At 40.3% G+C, this 16,539-nt stretch overlaps 1 protein-coding gene and 1 long non-coding RNA gene across 2 annotated transcripts in view; one reads left to right on the forward strand and one right to left on the reverse strand.

Annotated features, from left to right (window-relative positions):
* Positions 1-16,539, forward strand: part of shisa9a (shisa family member 9a) — a 71,284-nt gene that overhangs the window by 45,458 nt on the left and 9,287 nt on the right. Inside the window, exon 3 of the mRNA XM_042507379.2 lies at positions 8,009-8,182. Coding sequence (XP_042363313.1) covers positions 8,009-8,182 — 174 coding nt within the window. The remainder of the gene's footprint in view (positions 1-8,008; positions 8,183-16,539) is intronic.
* Positions 1-16,539, reverse strand: part of LOC148186357 (uncharacterized) — a 104,297-nt gene that overhangs the window by 38,436 nt on the left and 49,322 nt on the right. Inside the window, exon 2 of the long non-coding RNA XR_015774969.1 lies at positions 3,368-3,492. This is a non-coding gene — a long non-coding RNA (uncharacterized LOC148186357). The remainder of the gene's footprint in view (positions 1-3,367; positions 3,493-16,539) is intronic.

Below are 16,539 nucleotides of genomic sequence, written 5' to 3' on the forward strand. Positions count from 1 at the left end.
AATACAGCCTCTTAAAGACACAAATGTCGGATTGCCAGTGGCCCGGCGGGTCTCATAGGGTTAAAGCTGTTGAAATGTTGAGTAAAAAACCAAATAGGATAAAGTATCTGAAAAAGGCATTGTGTAGCTGAAATGTCTTATATTAAAATGACGACATACAGAGGCACCGTTGTGGGATCTAAGTTTTGTCTTTAGTTTCCGTTTTGTTGGAATCAACACCTAAAAGCACGATGGTCTTGTAATTGCCACTGCTTGTCAAACTGATTCCAAACTGCATCCAATTTATTTCCCTTTCTTTGTAGTTGGAGCTCGACTAATCTCAGGGAAAACATTCCAGCAGCAGCAGGAATTAAATCTGGCTGTCGCTGGAGAGAGTTAAAAGACTGCGGTGACCTCAGAGAATCAGCGTGTTTTGGTTCGGCTCGGTGACGAAGCGCTGTGACCACACCAGCAGACTCCCACTGCATCCCTGTCATCATCCTGACGGGCGTCCTGCTGACAGCTGTCAGTCATCACAGTGTGGTGATGTCATCGGGGCGCCGTGTTTGTTTTCACTCTGTGTGTGACCCTTTTCACTGATGCAGGGAGGAGAGGGATTTACAAATACATATCCTCCTGACAGCCGGTAGAATTCTTCTTATTGTAATTTTTTTAAAAACATAATTAAGGTGTAAGAAACAAATCACAAAGATTGTTTTATTCTCAAAAATATTATTTATCATTCATTTATTTTATCTATATTTGTATAGGGACAAGTATATAGCATAAAACTGATGCCACATACCACAGGATTTATAGCCTAAACTTATTTGCAATGCCCGTCCCTAGATGGGTAAAAATGCATAAGACTGAACAACTACATAAAATACTGTAATTATATGCTGTTATTACTGTTTCATAACATGTCCCTTATAGTGGACCTCAGGTCAATTTCTGCTGAAAATAAATGCACTTTTAATAACAACAACCTACAACATATTAACATTATGAAAATAGATTCACCATTAAGAAATATAACATTAAAGTTACCGTGCACGCTACAGTTTGTGTGCGCTTATGCATGTGCACAATTGAAAAATAATTTCAGTGAACCCTTTCTGGAATGTGTTAAATAGCTCAAATTTAAGAATCCTAGTTTCTGTGTACTAGATGTCAATCATGTCTTCCTCAGGCTCCTCTTCAGCTGATATGCCCTTCTGGGAGCATTAAAAGCCCTGCTATACTCCCTGGCTCTCAAGTTTTTCCTTTTTTCTGAAATATGGGAAATGGTTGAAAATGAGAAGACGCAAGTCCCAGTGTCCCGCACAAAGGACGTGGGTTAAAATGTGTATTTTGAAAGGCTTAAAATCATTGTACTGTACACTTCTAAAATCTTACTATGATGTTGTTAAGACACTCTTAAATGACAAAAATCCATATGAGGAACAGAAACAATATATCTTTGTAAATTTGATCTTTTCTCCCAGAGAGGACAAATATCAATTACTGGGTCTTAGAAGGATATCTAGCTGCAGATATCTCTTAGGATTGCACAGGGCATGGTCTTCAATTATATTTTGGCTCAAAATTGCATTCGTCTTTGTTGCCCCGTTCACCACGTTTCTATGAACCTGAAATAATTATAGCACTGTGTAAGCAAAGCCAGGCAGAGGACAAAAGACTGTGGATTGTTTTTCCCTCTGCAGATGAAGTTTATCAGAGTAAATAGTGAAGAAAACTGTGGGCCAGTGTGATTCACAGGGAGCAGCGGCATTAATCCTTGTCGTGGAACTTACGCATGAGCAACAGAGATGAATTGGCAAAGAACGCGTCTTAAAGGACAATTAACAGGGCAACTTTTATAGGCTGAATCACTTGAAATCTTGTGGCATAATTTGATAAACTGCAAACAATGCGTGCAATTAATCCACGAGTGCACCTATTGTAACCACAAGTCACAACCCTAACAGCACTGCTGCCGTTTCTTGCATGAATCACCGTTCTTACTTTACGACTTTGTGAGAATTGCTTTTGAATTTTGGTTCTTTTAAACTTGGTTTATTGTTAAAAAACGGATGACGCAGATTAAGCATTTTTAACAGGTGCTGGATGAAGCAGGTGGTATTAAGGGCAAAATCTGTCATGGAACGCTTGTTTTTATGCTCCTGTAATCTGTAATATTTTTAATTATCTGTGGCTGTAATACTTCACACCATCATGAAGAAGTTGCAGCAACAGATGATTAAAACTCATTATGTGGGCAGTGTACAGATCCAATTTAGCCTTTGAGTGTGGTTTACTTTGCTGTAGGTTTAGTTTGCTGTAGTACTTTTTATTTCCCCCTATTACAGGGGTTCTTTTTCAGGAGTTTTTCCTTAGGTGATGTGAGGGTCTAAGAGCAGAGGGATGCTGTATGCTGTAAAGCCTTCTAAGGCAAACCATGTTTTGTAATAATAATTTTGTAATAATGGGCTTTATAAATAAATGATTTCACTTGGCTTGACTTATATTTAAGGGAAACTATATAAGACAGAAAGGTCATGACGTTTGTGACAGCCTCCGAAGTTTGTTTTGGTGACAGACTTTGGTGCCACTTCAATTGAGGTTAATAGGGCCCGCAAATCATAATATGACCCATCATATCTGTATTGTTTTACCTCTGACTGTGGTGCTGGAATTCCAGTCCATGAATCCAGGCAAGTCGTTCTCCCATTTCCGGTAATTATGCTAACTTAAAAATGAACTATTCAGCTCAATGTCAGGTTTATACCTGTGATTTGGGTCTCCATTTGAACATGTTTATATGCTTTAATGTTCAAAAACACAAATTTCTTCATAAAGTCTGTGCTGCGTGTTACCCCTTTGTTTGAAAAGCACTGTCTTAGCGCCTGTCTCTTTAAGCCCCCCCCCCCGAAAAGCCCAGTCATCTCTTATTGGTCAGTATTTTAGGTTCTTCAAATCTGTGCTCTCAGCATCTTTGCACTAGGCTTGGCTGATATCACGGTGGTACTATGGTATACTGGGGTAATTAGAAATCTCAAGGTAAAAAAACAGAAAGGAGAAAGTAGAAAAAAATGGAAATAAAATTCAGAACATTAGGGCTAAACTGAATGCCATTTGTGATGCTTCAACGCATCAATGATAATTATTAGCAAATATTCAAAGCTTCAACCATACAGGACCACATGAACCCAACCCTACTTCAGTAGTGCCACTGTTTGTGTGATAAAGAGGCAAAGAGAGAAGTTGGAAGGTGGACTATTGCACACATTGTCTCTGTGACTTATTAATAACTTGGAAGGCCATAGGATGGGCTGCATCACTGGATACAAAGCAAGCACTTTACTATGATTGTCAACCGTAGGTAAAAGTCCATATCTCATCTTACCTGATTCCTTTTCCTCATCGGACAGCCCTTTAAATTGCTTGAAGTCAATGACTGCGCTGAAAACAATGGCCGCATCTGTGTCTGACACTTGCTGCCACCTTTTAGTGTCCTCCATTGTTTTACAGCTGAAAGAAAACAACAAAAGACAGAGCATAAGAACACTGATTATCATGGTAACTGCGGGGAAAAAGCGATAAAGTATCGTTTTGCGATTTTTTTGTGGGGCAATATCGAATCAATACATGGACGTCAAGTATCTACTCATTTTTATTATATAAATAATTAATATTAAAACTTTTTGTGACCTACTAGAATAATAAAATACACTCTCTGTTCACTATATGCAATTTGTTGCAATAAAAACGACAGCAGTGAAAGATTTTTTTAAAAATCTTTTTAGATAACACTGATGTTGACAGAGTTTCGCTCTGGGGACATCATTTGGAAATGAAGAAGATTATAAATTGCAATTTAAGTTATTACAATATGCTTGAAAATGCATTAATATTGCATTGTGGCTAATTTATCATGATTATATCGTATTGCGGAGGCTCTGGTGAGACCCATCCCTAATAACAATGTTTGAAGCTTCGAAGCGTGCGGGTCAGCCCTACACAACAGTCTGAAGCCTCAGGTTTTTGCTCACACAGATTGTTTTGAAATCATTATTTGAAATTTTGGCCATGTTTAATATGAACACCCTTTATTGTATTATATGACAGAAAATATAAAAAGCATAACAGGTTCCTTTTAAACTGAGCTGGCTCCAGCTACATATTTACTGTAGTTGAGAGTGATATCAACCCTCTCATCTAACTCTGCGCCAGCGAGCAAGTGAGTGTTTTTCCCAAAATGTCCAACTATCGCTTGAAGCCAAAATGCACCATAGTTGTACCCAGATGTTTATCTGTGGCTCAGCAAGGCTGTAATTTGAATCGCCAGCTTGTCACACCCTCAGCAGCCAGCCAGCTTGGCAGAGCACACATGAGTCCAGTTTAATACACTGTTCATCTGGTACAAAAAAATATCTAAACATTATCTTAACATATTTTGTATTTATTAACAACATAAAGCATTTGCATACAATCACACAAAAGTGCTGCCATTTCCATGATTATTCACTGTGAGTCTGCTGATGGCAGAGTGCCTAAAAACATGGAGGTGCACCTGTGCTTTGATAGGATATTTAATTTTACAATTGTGCTCTGCAACCAGGCAAAACCCATTATGAAATGAGAAAATTGGTGACCTCGTGCCAGCCATTTTGGCCTCCCGCAAAACAATAAAGCAGAGGACGGGCTTTCATCGCCGCTGGAGTGTTTTTTTGAGAGTTTCTATTGACAGAGCGTGGCTTTAGCATCATGGTGAATCAATGCCTTCAGCTGTTTTATTTAAATTCATGTAGCCTTTAGTGAGCCAGATGTCCGTGTGAACTTCCATCATGAATCTTTTCCTTTTCACCGAGCACCATTTCATCACTTTGGGGAATCTCATCTCTCTTTAGGGTTCATACTACTTCTCTTATCAATAATCTTATTGGTTCTGTTTTTTAGCGATAAAAGCCAGAGATGACTCACTAGTTTGCCCTGCAGATTATGATCCATTCATAGCTGATCTGATCAGATCAGATCAGATTAATGGAGGAGAGTGTGGCAGCTGCTGCAAGTGAAAGCAAACTTTTAGACCCAGCACAATGAACGGTGAAGTTTCATTTTCACTGCGCCAGTTGTTCTGCTGCTCCATCTGTGACCAGAGTACGCTCTGCACTTCGAGAGTGTGGTGGAATGCACACACAAATTGTATATATATTTGAATAGCATTCCTAACGAACAGTCCAGCTCCAAACACCGAAAATCTATTTGTGGGAGCAGATGTTTTAATCGTGGCTTGCCCTGGTTTTACAACACAATCTACATTTTGCACTGGGGTCAACAGATTGATGGCCTGGCCGATTATTGGGGCACATATTTGGCATTTTGCCGATTTTCTGTATTGGCATTTTATTTTAATGATCGCCAATAAAATTAATAATGAAAAAGTGCCAGGGAAGGCAGTCTGCAATACATGCAAAGAAAGTGTCAGCATGGGAGGAACTTTTACTTTGTAAAACCTCAGGGAGCAATTAACATTTATTCATTTTTTAATTTAAATTTTCACTTGACTTTAAAAAACTTTCTGTATATGATGATGAACACTTCAGTTTTGATTAAACATTTGCTTGAGGCATTTAAACAAAGGTTTGTGTTGGACCTTCATCTTTTTTGTGAATGCATACTGGTTCCAGTATCCATTCCCAATAATGGTCATCGGTCTCACTAAGTACTAATAATCTGCTCTGAAAAACTAATCAGTCTACCCCGATTTTGCACATCCCAAATCCTGGTCTTCTTCTACTTGTCCATGTAAAGCAGGGCATTATTATTCTGGCATTTCCCCAGAACTGTGGGAACTTAGACTTTGTCAAAGAACAAGGTACAACTTATCTTGGAGTCGGATGTTACTGCCGCGGAGTGATTTTTAAAGTGTTGTTTAACTAATTTTTCTATCAAGCTTAACTGAACAAGACCTGTCTCCCAAAACTTTCTGGGTATATTTTCTTCTCTAAAATTTTTAGTACTTAGGCTGGCTCTCACTCTGATGCATTTTTACGTTGTCTCTACGTATGTCATTATGTGCATATATGTGTGTGGTTTGAGTCTAAGCAATTAATTAATACCCATCTTGCTTTGCTTGACAGTTGGACTGTGCAGATTTAAGGCCTCTGAGCACACCTTGTGGCTCAATAATGCGCCACTGAGATGAAACAAGGAGAAAATGGAGGAGGAAATCAATACTGTGGTGTTGTGGCCACATGACTTCCCCTGTTGTTTGCTGTGGAGCAACAAAAGGCCATCTGTTTGAGCATCTATAAGAGGGTAAAGAGGGAAGAAGAGCTTGTATTTATAGGACTGTGCTGTCCATCTTTACAGTCCGTCTATATTCTTGTGCTTTCTGCCTGGATGATTTTGTATCGCTCCCTCTGAGCTCAACACACCTCCTTTGTTTCTATGGCAGCCATTTCTCTAACTTCATTCTTTATGCACCCTCATCCCTCGCTCCTATTTCACTTTTCTCCATTGCGCTTCTTCTTCCGCGTCTCTTAACTTTTTCTTACTCCACAAATTATCAAGTGGCAGTATTAGGGGCTTTTAACAGAATGTTTTCACTTAGCAAGGATACCTTCACTTTCAATAACAGGAATTTGCAATTATCCGTCAGGCTCAGCGCAGCGAGAGAACAATGCCGAGGAGAGTATCCTCCGAGTTCCCACATATATTTGAACATTCGGCTGTGCTTTGAAGTTGCACTGTTACACTTCCTCACCACTCTTGTACAACTCTGTTGAGCTGCCGGCGCCGCCCGTCATAGTCGTCTGTACATCTCCTGCCATCTGGTTTCTGCGTCTTCCACAGCAGGTGCATTTGTGGTGGAAGGCTTATCCATTCATTAATCAAATATGGCCATGGTTGAGAGGGCTACTTTTAAAAATGTGCTGGGAGGAATGATTGCCTGCTAATCACAATCAGAGACAAGCCTACTGACTTTTTTTAAATCATCAACATATGCTTTCTTCTGTGGTTCAGAGGCACTGGATTATTAAGGGCTGTATGTGCGGAAAGGATGTTGGAGAATATGTTCAACACATTTTTTGAAATGTAATTATTGCTATTATTCCCTATCAAATTATGGGAATATTTTTGCAAGTTTTGTAACTAGAATATGATTATAAATGTAAGACAACTTTTACCTACGAAACCAGAAGAAGGTGGCAAAAGTGGCAAGAGTTTATTTCTTTTAAAGCCGCATTAGGCAACTTTATATACTAATAGAGAGTAATGGTAATAAAAACACATGGAAATGTATTAAGATTGAGGAGTAAAAAAAGTTGAAAAAAGTAACAAATAAACAGTTGAAACCGTTTGCTAAAAGTAGTAGATAAACAGTTGGAATAGTTAGCTGAAAGTACCACATAAACAGCTGAAATAGGAAAAAGTAATACAAAGTGGGGTCGACAGATTATTGTCCTGGCCGATTATTGGGGCTGATATTTGGCTTTCTGCCAGTTATTTTTATCTGTATTTTATTTTTATGATCGCTGATGAAATAAATGAAAAAGTGCAAAGAAAGGTCTCCGCATGGGAGGAACTTGCCTTATATGATGCTGAATGTTTTGATTAAATATTTACTAAAGGCATTAAACTGAATTTTGTGTTGGAGTTTGCTATATTCCAAGTTCTAAATATTGACAGAAAGATTTTACTTTTTATTGTAAATGCATATTGGTTCCAAATATTGGTTATCAGTCTAATTGACTATTAAAATTTGGTATTGGCCCTAAAAAAAACACTATCAGATTACCCCTGAGATAAACCTTTACTGGTAAAATGTCATGTAATAGACAGCATATGCAGCTTATCTGTGTGTGTGTGTGTGTGTGTGTGTGTGTGTGTGTGTGTGTGTGTGTGTGTACACATATACATATATATGTGATGTTATTTCTAAAACTGCAGATCCAACACAACAAAAAAAAAGGCATGTGTTTTTAAACCGTCAATGCTCCTTAAACCTGAATCTTGTCCTGTCATGTGTCCTTACCCACAGAGGGTGGTCAGATCAACAACAATGTGGCCACAGGCTCAAACATGGGACAGCAGCACCCGTACCCTGCCCTCAGCCAGCTGGCTCACGTCTACGAACAGCAGCAGCAACAACAGCAACAGCAACAGCAGCAGCAAAACAAGGATCTCAACAAGTACGCCTCCCTGAAGGCTGTGGGTGAGTGTCAGTCAAGTTCTCTTGTTATCCTCCACTTCTAAGACATACTGAAGAACGCTTTTACAAAGTGAGATAGTACTTCATGTTGTGCTATTGGCTTTAAACTAGAATTACCTCCTTGTGGTTGTATGCTTCAGAGCACCAGTCAAGCTGCAGTTACACTTTACATCCATGTCTGTGAAAACATGGATACTTCACACACAGAGGATCTATGCAACCAGCACAGTTTCAAGATGAGTGTCACCAAATCAGTATCTGGGTTTAACTATTGGTGTGAAATGTTGTCGTAATTATATATGAATTCTTGAGTTATGGCAAAAAAAAACATTTTGTGAGGTCACATTGAGCTTGACCCTTGAACTTCATCCACGATTTCTTATCAGTGCATTCTTAAGCCCAAGTGGATGTTTGCGTCAAATGCATGGAAAATCCTTGAAGGCTAACTTGAGATACTGCATTCACAAGAAAAAGGCAGACAAGGTCACAGTGACTTTGACCTACAATCAAAATCTAATCAGTTCACCATTCACAAGTGGACCTTTTCGAATTTACGGAAAGTCCCTCAAGGTCTTCTTGAGATATTGCGTTCATGAGAATGAAACGCATACAAGGTCAAATTGACCTTTAACCACCAACTTGTAATCAGTTAATTAACATCCACTCTAAGGGCTGCACCTAACGATTATTTTTGATCGATAACTGTCTAATCTATGATTTTTTTATTTTTACTGATGTTATTTTTCTTATTACTCGATTAATATAACAACAAATTTACTGAAAAATAACATTTTAAAACTTGTCATTTATATTTCAATATTCCATCAATTTGCTTCATCTTTGCAATTATTCCATCATCTTCAATCATGACAGAGTATAAACTGCAGGGCATTATTCCCAAACAAAAAATAGCCCATTCTTAAAAGGTAATCTGTGTTTTACAGTCTGATATTAAGTCTCTCCAAAATAAAATTAATGCAAAAGCTTGTTCCACTCAAATAAAAGGAATGTAGTGCAATTTACATTTAGCAATCCAACAGCAAAATAAATAAAACAATGTAAAATACAAGTCACTTTCAGGAGGAGTAACAAAACGGTTACTCTTTGTCATAGTAACAAACCTCAAATCTAGCAGTCCAACAAAACATCTTCAAGTAAAATTAGTGCAGTTTGAATAACACTATAACTTTTCTCAAACATTAAATATTATAACTAGTACATTCTATCTGCATGAAGATAGTCCAGCCTTAACTGGGCCTTGGCTGTTTCACACAGCACGCATCAGGAGCCGAGACATCAGCCTCGCCGAGCAGCAGCGTGTTTCAAGCGTATGGTGTTTACACATGCAGCGTTTATGCTACATTGCTCCTGCGTCACGGCCCGCAGATATTAGTACTGTATTTCCACATTTATAAGCACAAATTCCTCTCATTTATGAAGTTATACAAGCTCCTGCACAGCCACCAGCCTGGTCCTGTAAATGTTCCAAAATTAAATGCACTCAGTAATTAATGAGTGGACATTCGTGCCAAGTTTGAAAAAAATCTAAAGCTGTCCTTGAGATATTGCATTCACAAGAATAGAACAAATGCACAAATGCAAGGTCACAGTGAACGTTGACCACCAATATCAAATCAGTTCATCCTTGAGTCCAAGTAGACATCTGAGCTAAAATTGAAAGGAATCAAAGGAAACTCCCTCAAGGCCTCCTTGAGATATTGTGTTCACAAAAATGAGACAGACACAAAGTTACATTGACCTTAACTAATATAATGTAATCAGTTAATCGCCGATTCCAAGTGGACATCTGTGTCAAAGTCAAAGAAATACCATCAAGGCGCTCTTGGATATTGGGTTCACAAGGATGGAACAGACACGACCATTGCTGGCGTAAAGGCGTAAAAAGTTGTGTTGTGGCGATGTGTTGATTTTCCCAGTCGTTGCTGCTCTGACTCTGTTTGCAGAGGGTGCATCATCATCATCACAATGAATCTTGGGGCTTCCCTCATTCTCAGTCACCATCTGATGCATCTGCATGAGCTGGCAGTGAATCCTGATGCTTTCATTAATTACTCGCTTTTTTTGCATGACTGAGTGTTTTTCTATCCAAACACAAAGGATGATTTTTCCAGAGGTGACTGAACTGCAGCAGTCCTGCAGGCAGATCTGACAGGTGTTATTGATCGCACCACCAAAGTGGACGTCTTGTAAAACACAAACAGCCTGCTTATCAAGCTGTTTGACAGCTTAATGCACGCCACCAAACTCAACGAGCTCAGTTGCCGGTGCAGCTAATTTGAATTCGCCTCACTGTGCCCCGTCTCCTATTGGCAGTGGCGTCACTATTTTATAATTCATCTGAGGTTCACCTGTGAATTTTTCAGCTTGTTTATGCCAGACAGGTATCCTGCCCTCTCTTGAATTCAGTCCACTCACGCCAGATATCATCCACAAACACATCCGTATATCTGTATAAACAGCTGCAAGATGCTATTTATTAGAGAATAATCAGAGCTTGTCTTCGAAAAGCCTTTCTCTGCATGCCAAGCAGCAGAGAGAAGAAATATTTGATTCCAATGACAAATGTACTGTAGGTGTGAACTTTCTCCGTATAGTAAATGTTATTCCCCGTACCACGCGGCATGTGGAGGGCCATGACTCATCCCCAGACATGTTACTGTAATAGATTATCATGCTTGTTTATGATGAGCGCTTTGTGCCCTGGAAGCTAGACGACGTTGTGTAATTATAGTAGCAGTTTATATAACTGCCAACAATATTTAAAACAGATGAATAATAAGTGATAAGTGGACACATCATGTCTGAGCAAGAACATCAATGAAAATTCCTGATTAACACTGTCATCCGTAGTCCTGGACCCTGGCATCTGTTGTCATATTGTTTGATGCCGTACTGTATTTTTGTCACTCCTAGATAACACGCCAAATATAGATATCAGACAGGAGATATTTTCAGCTACAGCTGCGTTTGATTGCAGAAAATTGTTCAGTTATCCGAAATGCCAGCGAAAGACGTCTCGGTGTCCGTCCCCGAGGATCACAGAACAAAGGGATTCTTTCTTGACTCAATATTTTTCGCACCAATATTCAACCAGGAGAGAAGGAATCCATCATAGGAGAGAGGCAGAGATGCCAATTTTCTCCACTGACAGCAGCTTCAGTGCAGCCACAAGACACGCTGCAATTTGAGGAAGAGACGCAACCCCACTGTTTCCCAACTGGAAAACCTTCCTCTCTGATGTTAGGCAGCTTCCCTTTCATCTCAACCGCACATAAAACCAACAGATGGAGGCAGCAAGGCTCTGGGGATTCAGAGTGGCATTTTGGGAAATGTAGAAAATCTTTAACTGGAGGGAAAATAGACGAGGCTGGGTGACGGAAAATAGGTTTAAGAAAGAGTCTAATTATAGCGAAATAACTGGAATTTATCAAGTATTACAAACTGAGAATGTACTCCATACAGTGACAGTATTCAAAGCTGTGTTTTTCCTTTGAAGCAAGAGATTTTGCTGCTTTAAAGGATTCCTTCTAAACATATACGCCCTTATTTATCAATCTAATGTACAAACCAGTGCAGATATAATAATATTAATGTTATTATAATATTCATATAAAAGCTTTTAACTAACCCAGACCGAGGAGTGCGTGGCCACATCTATCAGATCTGCCTTGATAACAAGTGACAGAGTAAACACAGATGCAGCCGCACAGAGCCGGTCCCACAAAGCCAGTCCTACAGAGCCGGTCCCACAAAGCCAGTCCTACAGAGCCAGTCCCACAAAGCCAGTCCTACAGAGCCGGTCCTACAGAGCCAGTCCTACAGAGCCAGTCCTACAGAGCCATTCCTTCAGAGCCAGTCCCACAAAGCCAGTCCTACAGAGCCAGTCTCACAGAATCAGTCCCACAGAGCCAACTCCACAGAGCCAGACCCACAGAGACAGTCCAACAGAACCAGTCTCACGGAACCAGTCCCAAAAGCAAGTCCTACAGAACCTGTCCCACAGAGCCAATCCCACAAAGCTAGTCCCACAGAGCCAATCCCACAAAGCCAGTCCCACAGAGCCAGCCCCACAGAGCCAGGCCCCACAGAGCCAGCCTCACAGAGCCAGCCCCACAGAGCCTGCCCCACAGAGCCAGCCCCACAGAGCCAGCCCCACAGAGCCAACTCCACAGAGCCAGACCCACAGAGACAGTCCAACAGAACCAGTCTCATGGAACCAGTCCCAAAAGCAAGTCCTACAGAACCTGTCCCACAGAGCCAATCCCACAAAGCTAGTCCCACAGAGCCAATCCCACAAAGCTAGTCCCACAGAGCCAGCCCCACAGAGCCAGGCCCCACAGAGCCAGCCCCACAGAGCCTGCCCCACAGAGCCAGGCCCCACAGAGCCTGCCCCACAGAGCCAGCCCCATAGAGCCTGCCCCACAGAGCCAGACCCAGCCAGCTGTGATACAGAGAGTGCAGTGATATAGGCTTTTACAAATATATTTTCTCGCATTTACCATACATTTTTAAGTAATCAATATGCGGCCGCAGATACTTAGACACTAGTCAAAATATGGTCAAATAGTAATTTGCTAACTCTGATTTACTTTGCTGCACCAAAGGGCCACACTGACTCAAACTTGCATACATAAATATATACACTGAAATGTTTAAGATCCCTTTCAGACATTTTGAAGCCATAAAAAGAATAAAACAGAAGTAATTGATGGTAATAAGTCTGTAACAGAAATTGAAACACTTTCCTTAATTGTCTATGGCCGTTAAAATAAAAAGAAATCATTAAATGGCCAAATAACAACGCTAAATAATCAATGATGTAAAGCTAGCAGAGCTGCAGAAGTTTTAAGTGACTACTACTAATAAACACATTCTACTTTTTGATCATTCTAATATATCTTGCCTCGGTGGGGGCAAAAAGTATTCAGGACAGCGTTCTCTGCTGCTGTCTTCACGAAACGCTCCAGGATGCTTTCGCCTCAATTTTCTATGCATAACAAGAATACTCCTGTAGGAAGTCTTTCTAGCTGATTGCTCTGCAGTGGAATCCATGCTTGGACCAGATGCAGATTACTATTTGCAACGCACCAACGCATTTCTGTAATGGATTACGTTGATGAAGAGCCCCAACCCTAGTGACCTGACTTCCTCCTTTGCTCCCATCATAATTACTACAATGACAACTGATGATGGCTGAGAACAGTCTTCTGAACCTACTAGCAAATGTAGCTGGCCCCTTCTAACCATTTCTGTGACCCTCATAGCAGCAATCCATTTGAGTAATGACATTTAAAATGGGTGAAACCTTCCAGCCACCTCTGGACAGCTGAAGAAAATAACTCGACTCAGAGTCCGTTTTGATGCAAAGACTTGCACCAGACTTGCAGCCCTGTGGAAACTGATGAGCTTTACTGTAACAGCAGAATCCGTTCACTCCAGCACACCACACTTTTTACACCAGAACACACAAACCGACTTCTGTTTCACAAAAGACACGTAGTCGGTGATGGTCGCTATATTACAGCTTTGATTGTAAGACTTTGATATTCACCCAAATCAATGCTGTTAGCTTTTTTCCGAACAAAGAAGCTGCACACTCCCACACACTTTCCTCTGCTTTCCCCTGTTTGACAGTAACCTTCATCAAGTCCATTTAACTTAATAACTGCCAGTTATGCATTTCAGCAGAATAAAAAACACAAATGAATGTGTTTGGCACAAAGAGCCTGAAACTAATTCCTCTTGAATTATTTTTTTAATCAAGAATTGCTTCAGAATCATAGACACCAAGAATCAAGATCAAGTATTTCCAAACATTCTCACACCTGCGAGCAATTTTTGAGTGTAGGGGGACTTTTAATGATGGCTGTTTCAAATTCAAAAATCCAGCGTTTTATTGTTTCATGAGCACGGAATTTTTTTGACAAAAAAACAGTACCAGACTAAATGTTCACTGTCATTGATTACTATTCTGAGGCAGAGTTAACTCTCTGCAAGTTGATTTTTATAACATACTGACATGTTCTGGAAGCAGCCTGGAGGGCCTGAAATCAATCTAAAAAACTCAGAGTTGGCTCTGAAAAATGGCTGGAAGCAGAGTTCCAAATGAACTTCTTGACTCACCGGCCAAGAGGACTAAATGGGAAAAAAATACAGATACTAAGCAAATTTTTAAAAATGTAAAAAGGTTTCATGTGATTACCTAATACTGATTTTTTTTCGAGAACTGCCAGTGTGGTTCAAATACGCACATTGTTTTAGACACCATCACTTTGCAAAGACTGAATCAGGTCCAGGCAGCAACGTAGAAACGGTATTCAAACCTTTCAGCACCTCCTGCCCTCTCTTCAGCTTGCTCTCTGCTTCTTTATATCTGAAATGGCCATCATCTTCCTGTCACCACATCTCCTGCTCCATTTCTCCTCCTTTTGCTCTCCTTGCCTTAAATGTCGTGGCTCGTTTTTCTCTCCCTCATCTTCCTCCTGCAGTCCCCTTTACTTCCTCTCACCTTCCCTCCCACCACTCTCCGTTTCCCATCTTCCCCTTTTTCAAATCGCCTTTTTTGTCATCCGCCTCCTGCCCTCCACTCTGCATTTCTCCTCACCTTTTGCTTCTTTTGTCTGCCCCCTCCCACACGCTGTCTCCTCTTCACCCACCCCTCAATCCATCCAGCTCGATCCTTAAAGAATCATCGAGCTGCTAATCTCGCTCCATCCTTATAGTGGCTCATATCTGATTCCATTTCTGTAATTGAAGGGAGCCCCCTCCTCAGGCTCACTTGACTGACAGATTTCCATTCCACAAGTGGTATTCAAAGGCGCCCCTATGAAATGATTGGAAACCTGTGCAGACATATACAGCACAGAAGCCTGGGATTCCAGGAGGCGAGCTGCCAGTCAGATGATGGGAATGTCTCTCATGCAAGCTGTGAGAAATGTGCGAGGGGGAACTACTAAATGATGGCAAACAAAATGCCAGTGGTGGCTCTTTCTGAACTCACCTTGCTAATCCGGAGCAACATAAATAGACTTTCTTCTTCTCTGCTACAGTCTGGCGTTCCCGCTGCCTGTTGACCCCATGAGAAATAAACCAAGTCTAAGATCAACACCATTTCCCCATTGCTCGCTTCAACCGCCTTCTTCTCCTTTTCTTTAATTGCCTCTGCCACTTTCCCAATGGTCTTCTGTCCAGCTGATAAGCCTCACTTCTGTCAATCAATAGCCATCTCCACTGTCCCCCTGTGCATCTATATAAGGTCACTTTATCGGATTCCAACTGCAGCCGTGGCAAAAACTAACTAATAAAGGTCCCTGGATGCAGACCGGTAACTCAGCCCAGAGGAGGACGCAGTCCTCTACAAGTGCAAACCACCAATTATGGCCTCTGTCTAATGCACACACTAAATCTAACAGCTGCCATAAGCCCTGAAGAGATGACAAGTTCCTACATGTTTCTGAATAAGTTCGTTTTTCAAGGGTAAAGTAAAGCTTCAGGATCTCATAGTGGATGCTGCCCAACACAGTCAGTCTACTCATGATGGCGACTGGGCAGGTCCATGCAGAAAGCTTTAGGGGAAGGTGCTCAAAGTTAAAAAGGGACATATGACACAGTATTTATTACTGTAACCAACACTTTACCAGTCGTCCCCAAAGACAGCTCATTTGAGCGCAGTAAGAACCCCTGTCAGAATCACTGTTATGTTGCTTTACTGATGCACAATTTGATGGTGAGATTTCTTTCAAAAACATGGGGAAAATGATATGAGCAGCTTGGCAAGAAGTTTTTTTGAAACTTCAAAAATATTAAGAAAGGGGGATAGGACAAGATCTAAAAATTAGTTTGAGGGGAAAATTAGACCAAAACAAGGGAAAATGTCCAGAAAACGGATTCAAAATTCTCTTAATTATATGATCGTGATTTTTATTTTGGTGGGCCCACAGCTTTGGAAGGCATGTTTAAAAATTTTTTTTTTTAAAAAATCAATAAATTAATTTTAAAAATAAATAAATCAATAAATAAATCGCCAAAAAAAGACAAAAATTGACAGAGTTTTTCAAAGGAAAAAAAATGTCGACATTGTTTTTTATGTAAATAAAAATGTTGACATAAAATGCCAAAAAGTTGTGTGACCTTTCCCTAAGCCAAATTATATTAAACAATCAAAACAAACAATCCTTCCCCAGTGATTCAAGAATTATTTAACATGCCTCCCCTTTTTCACTTGCCCCTCCCCCTCTCATAGTTAACAATAATCTGTCCATACTTGTACTTTACTAAATGTACTTAGTTAGATTCTGCCACTTTTGACAAAAATTCATTCTATCTTTCCAAATGTAGTC

Source organism: Plectropomus leopardus, chromosome 19, assembly GCF_026936395.1.
Source record: "Plectropomus leopardus strain MGB_pleo_1.0 chromosome 19, ASM2693639v1, whole genome shotgun sequence".
Classification (NCBI taxonomy): Eukaryota; Metazoa; Chordata; class Actinopteri; order Perciformes; family Serranidae; genus Plectropomus; species Plectropomus leopardus.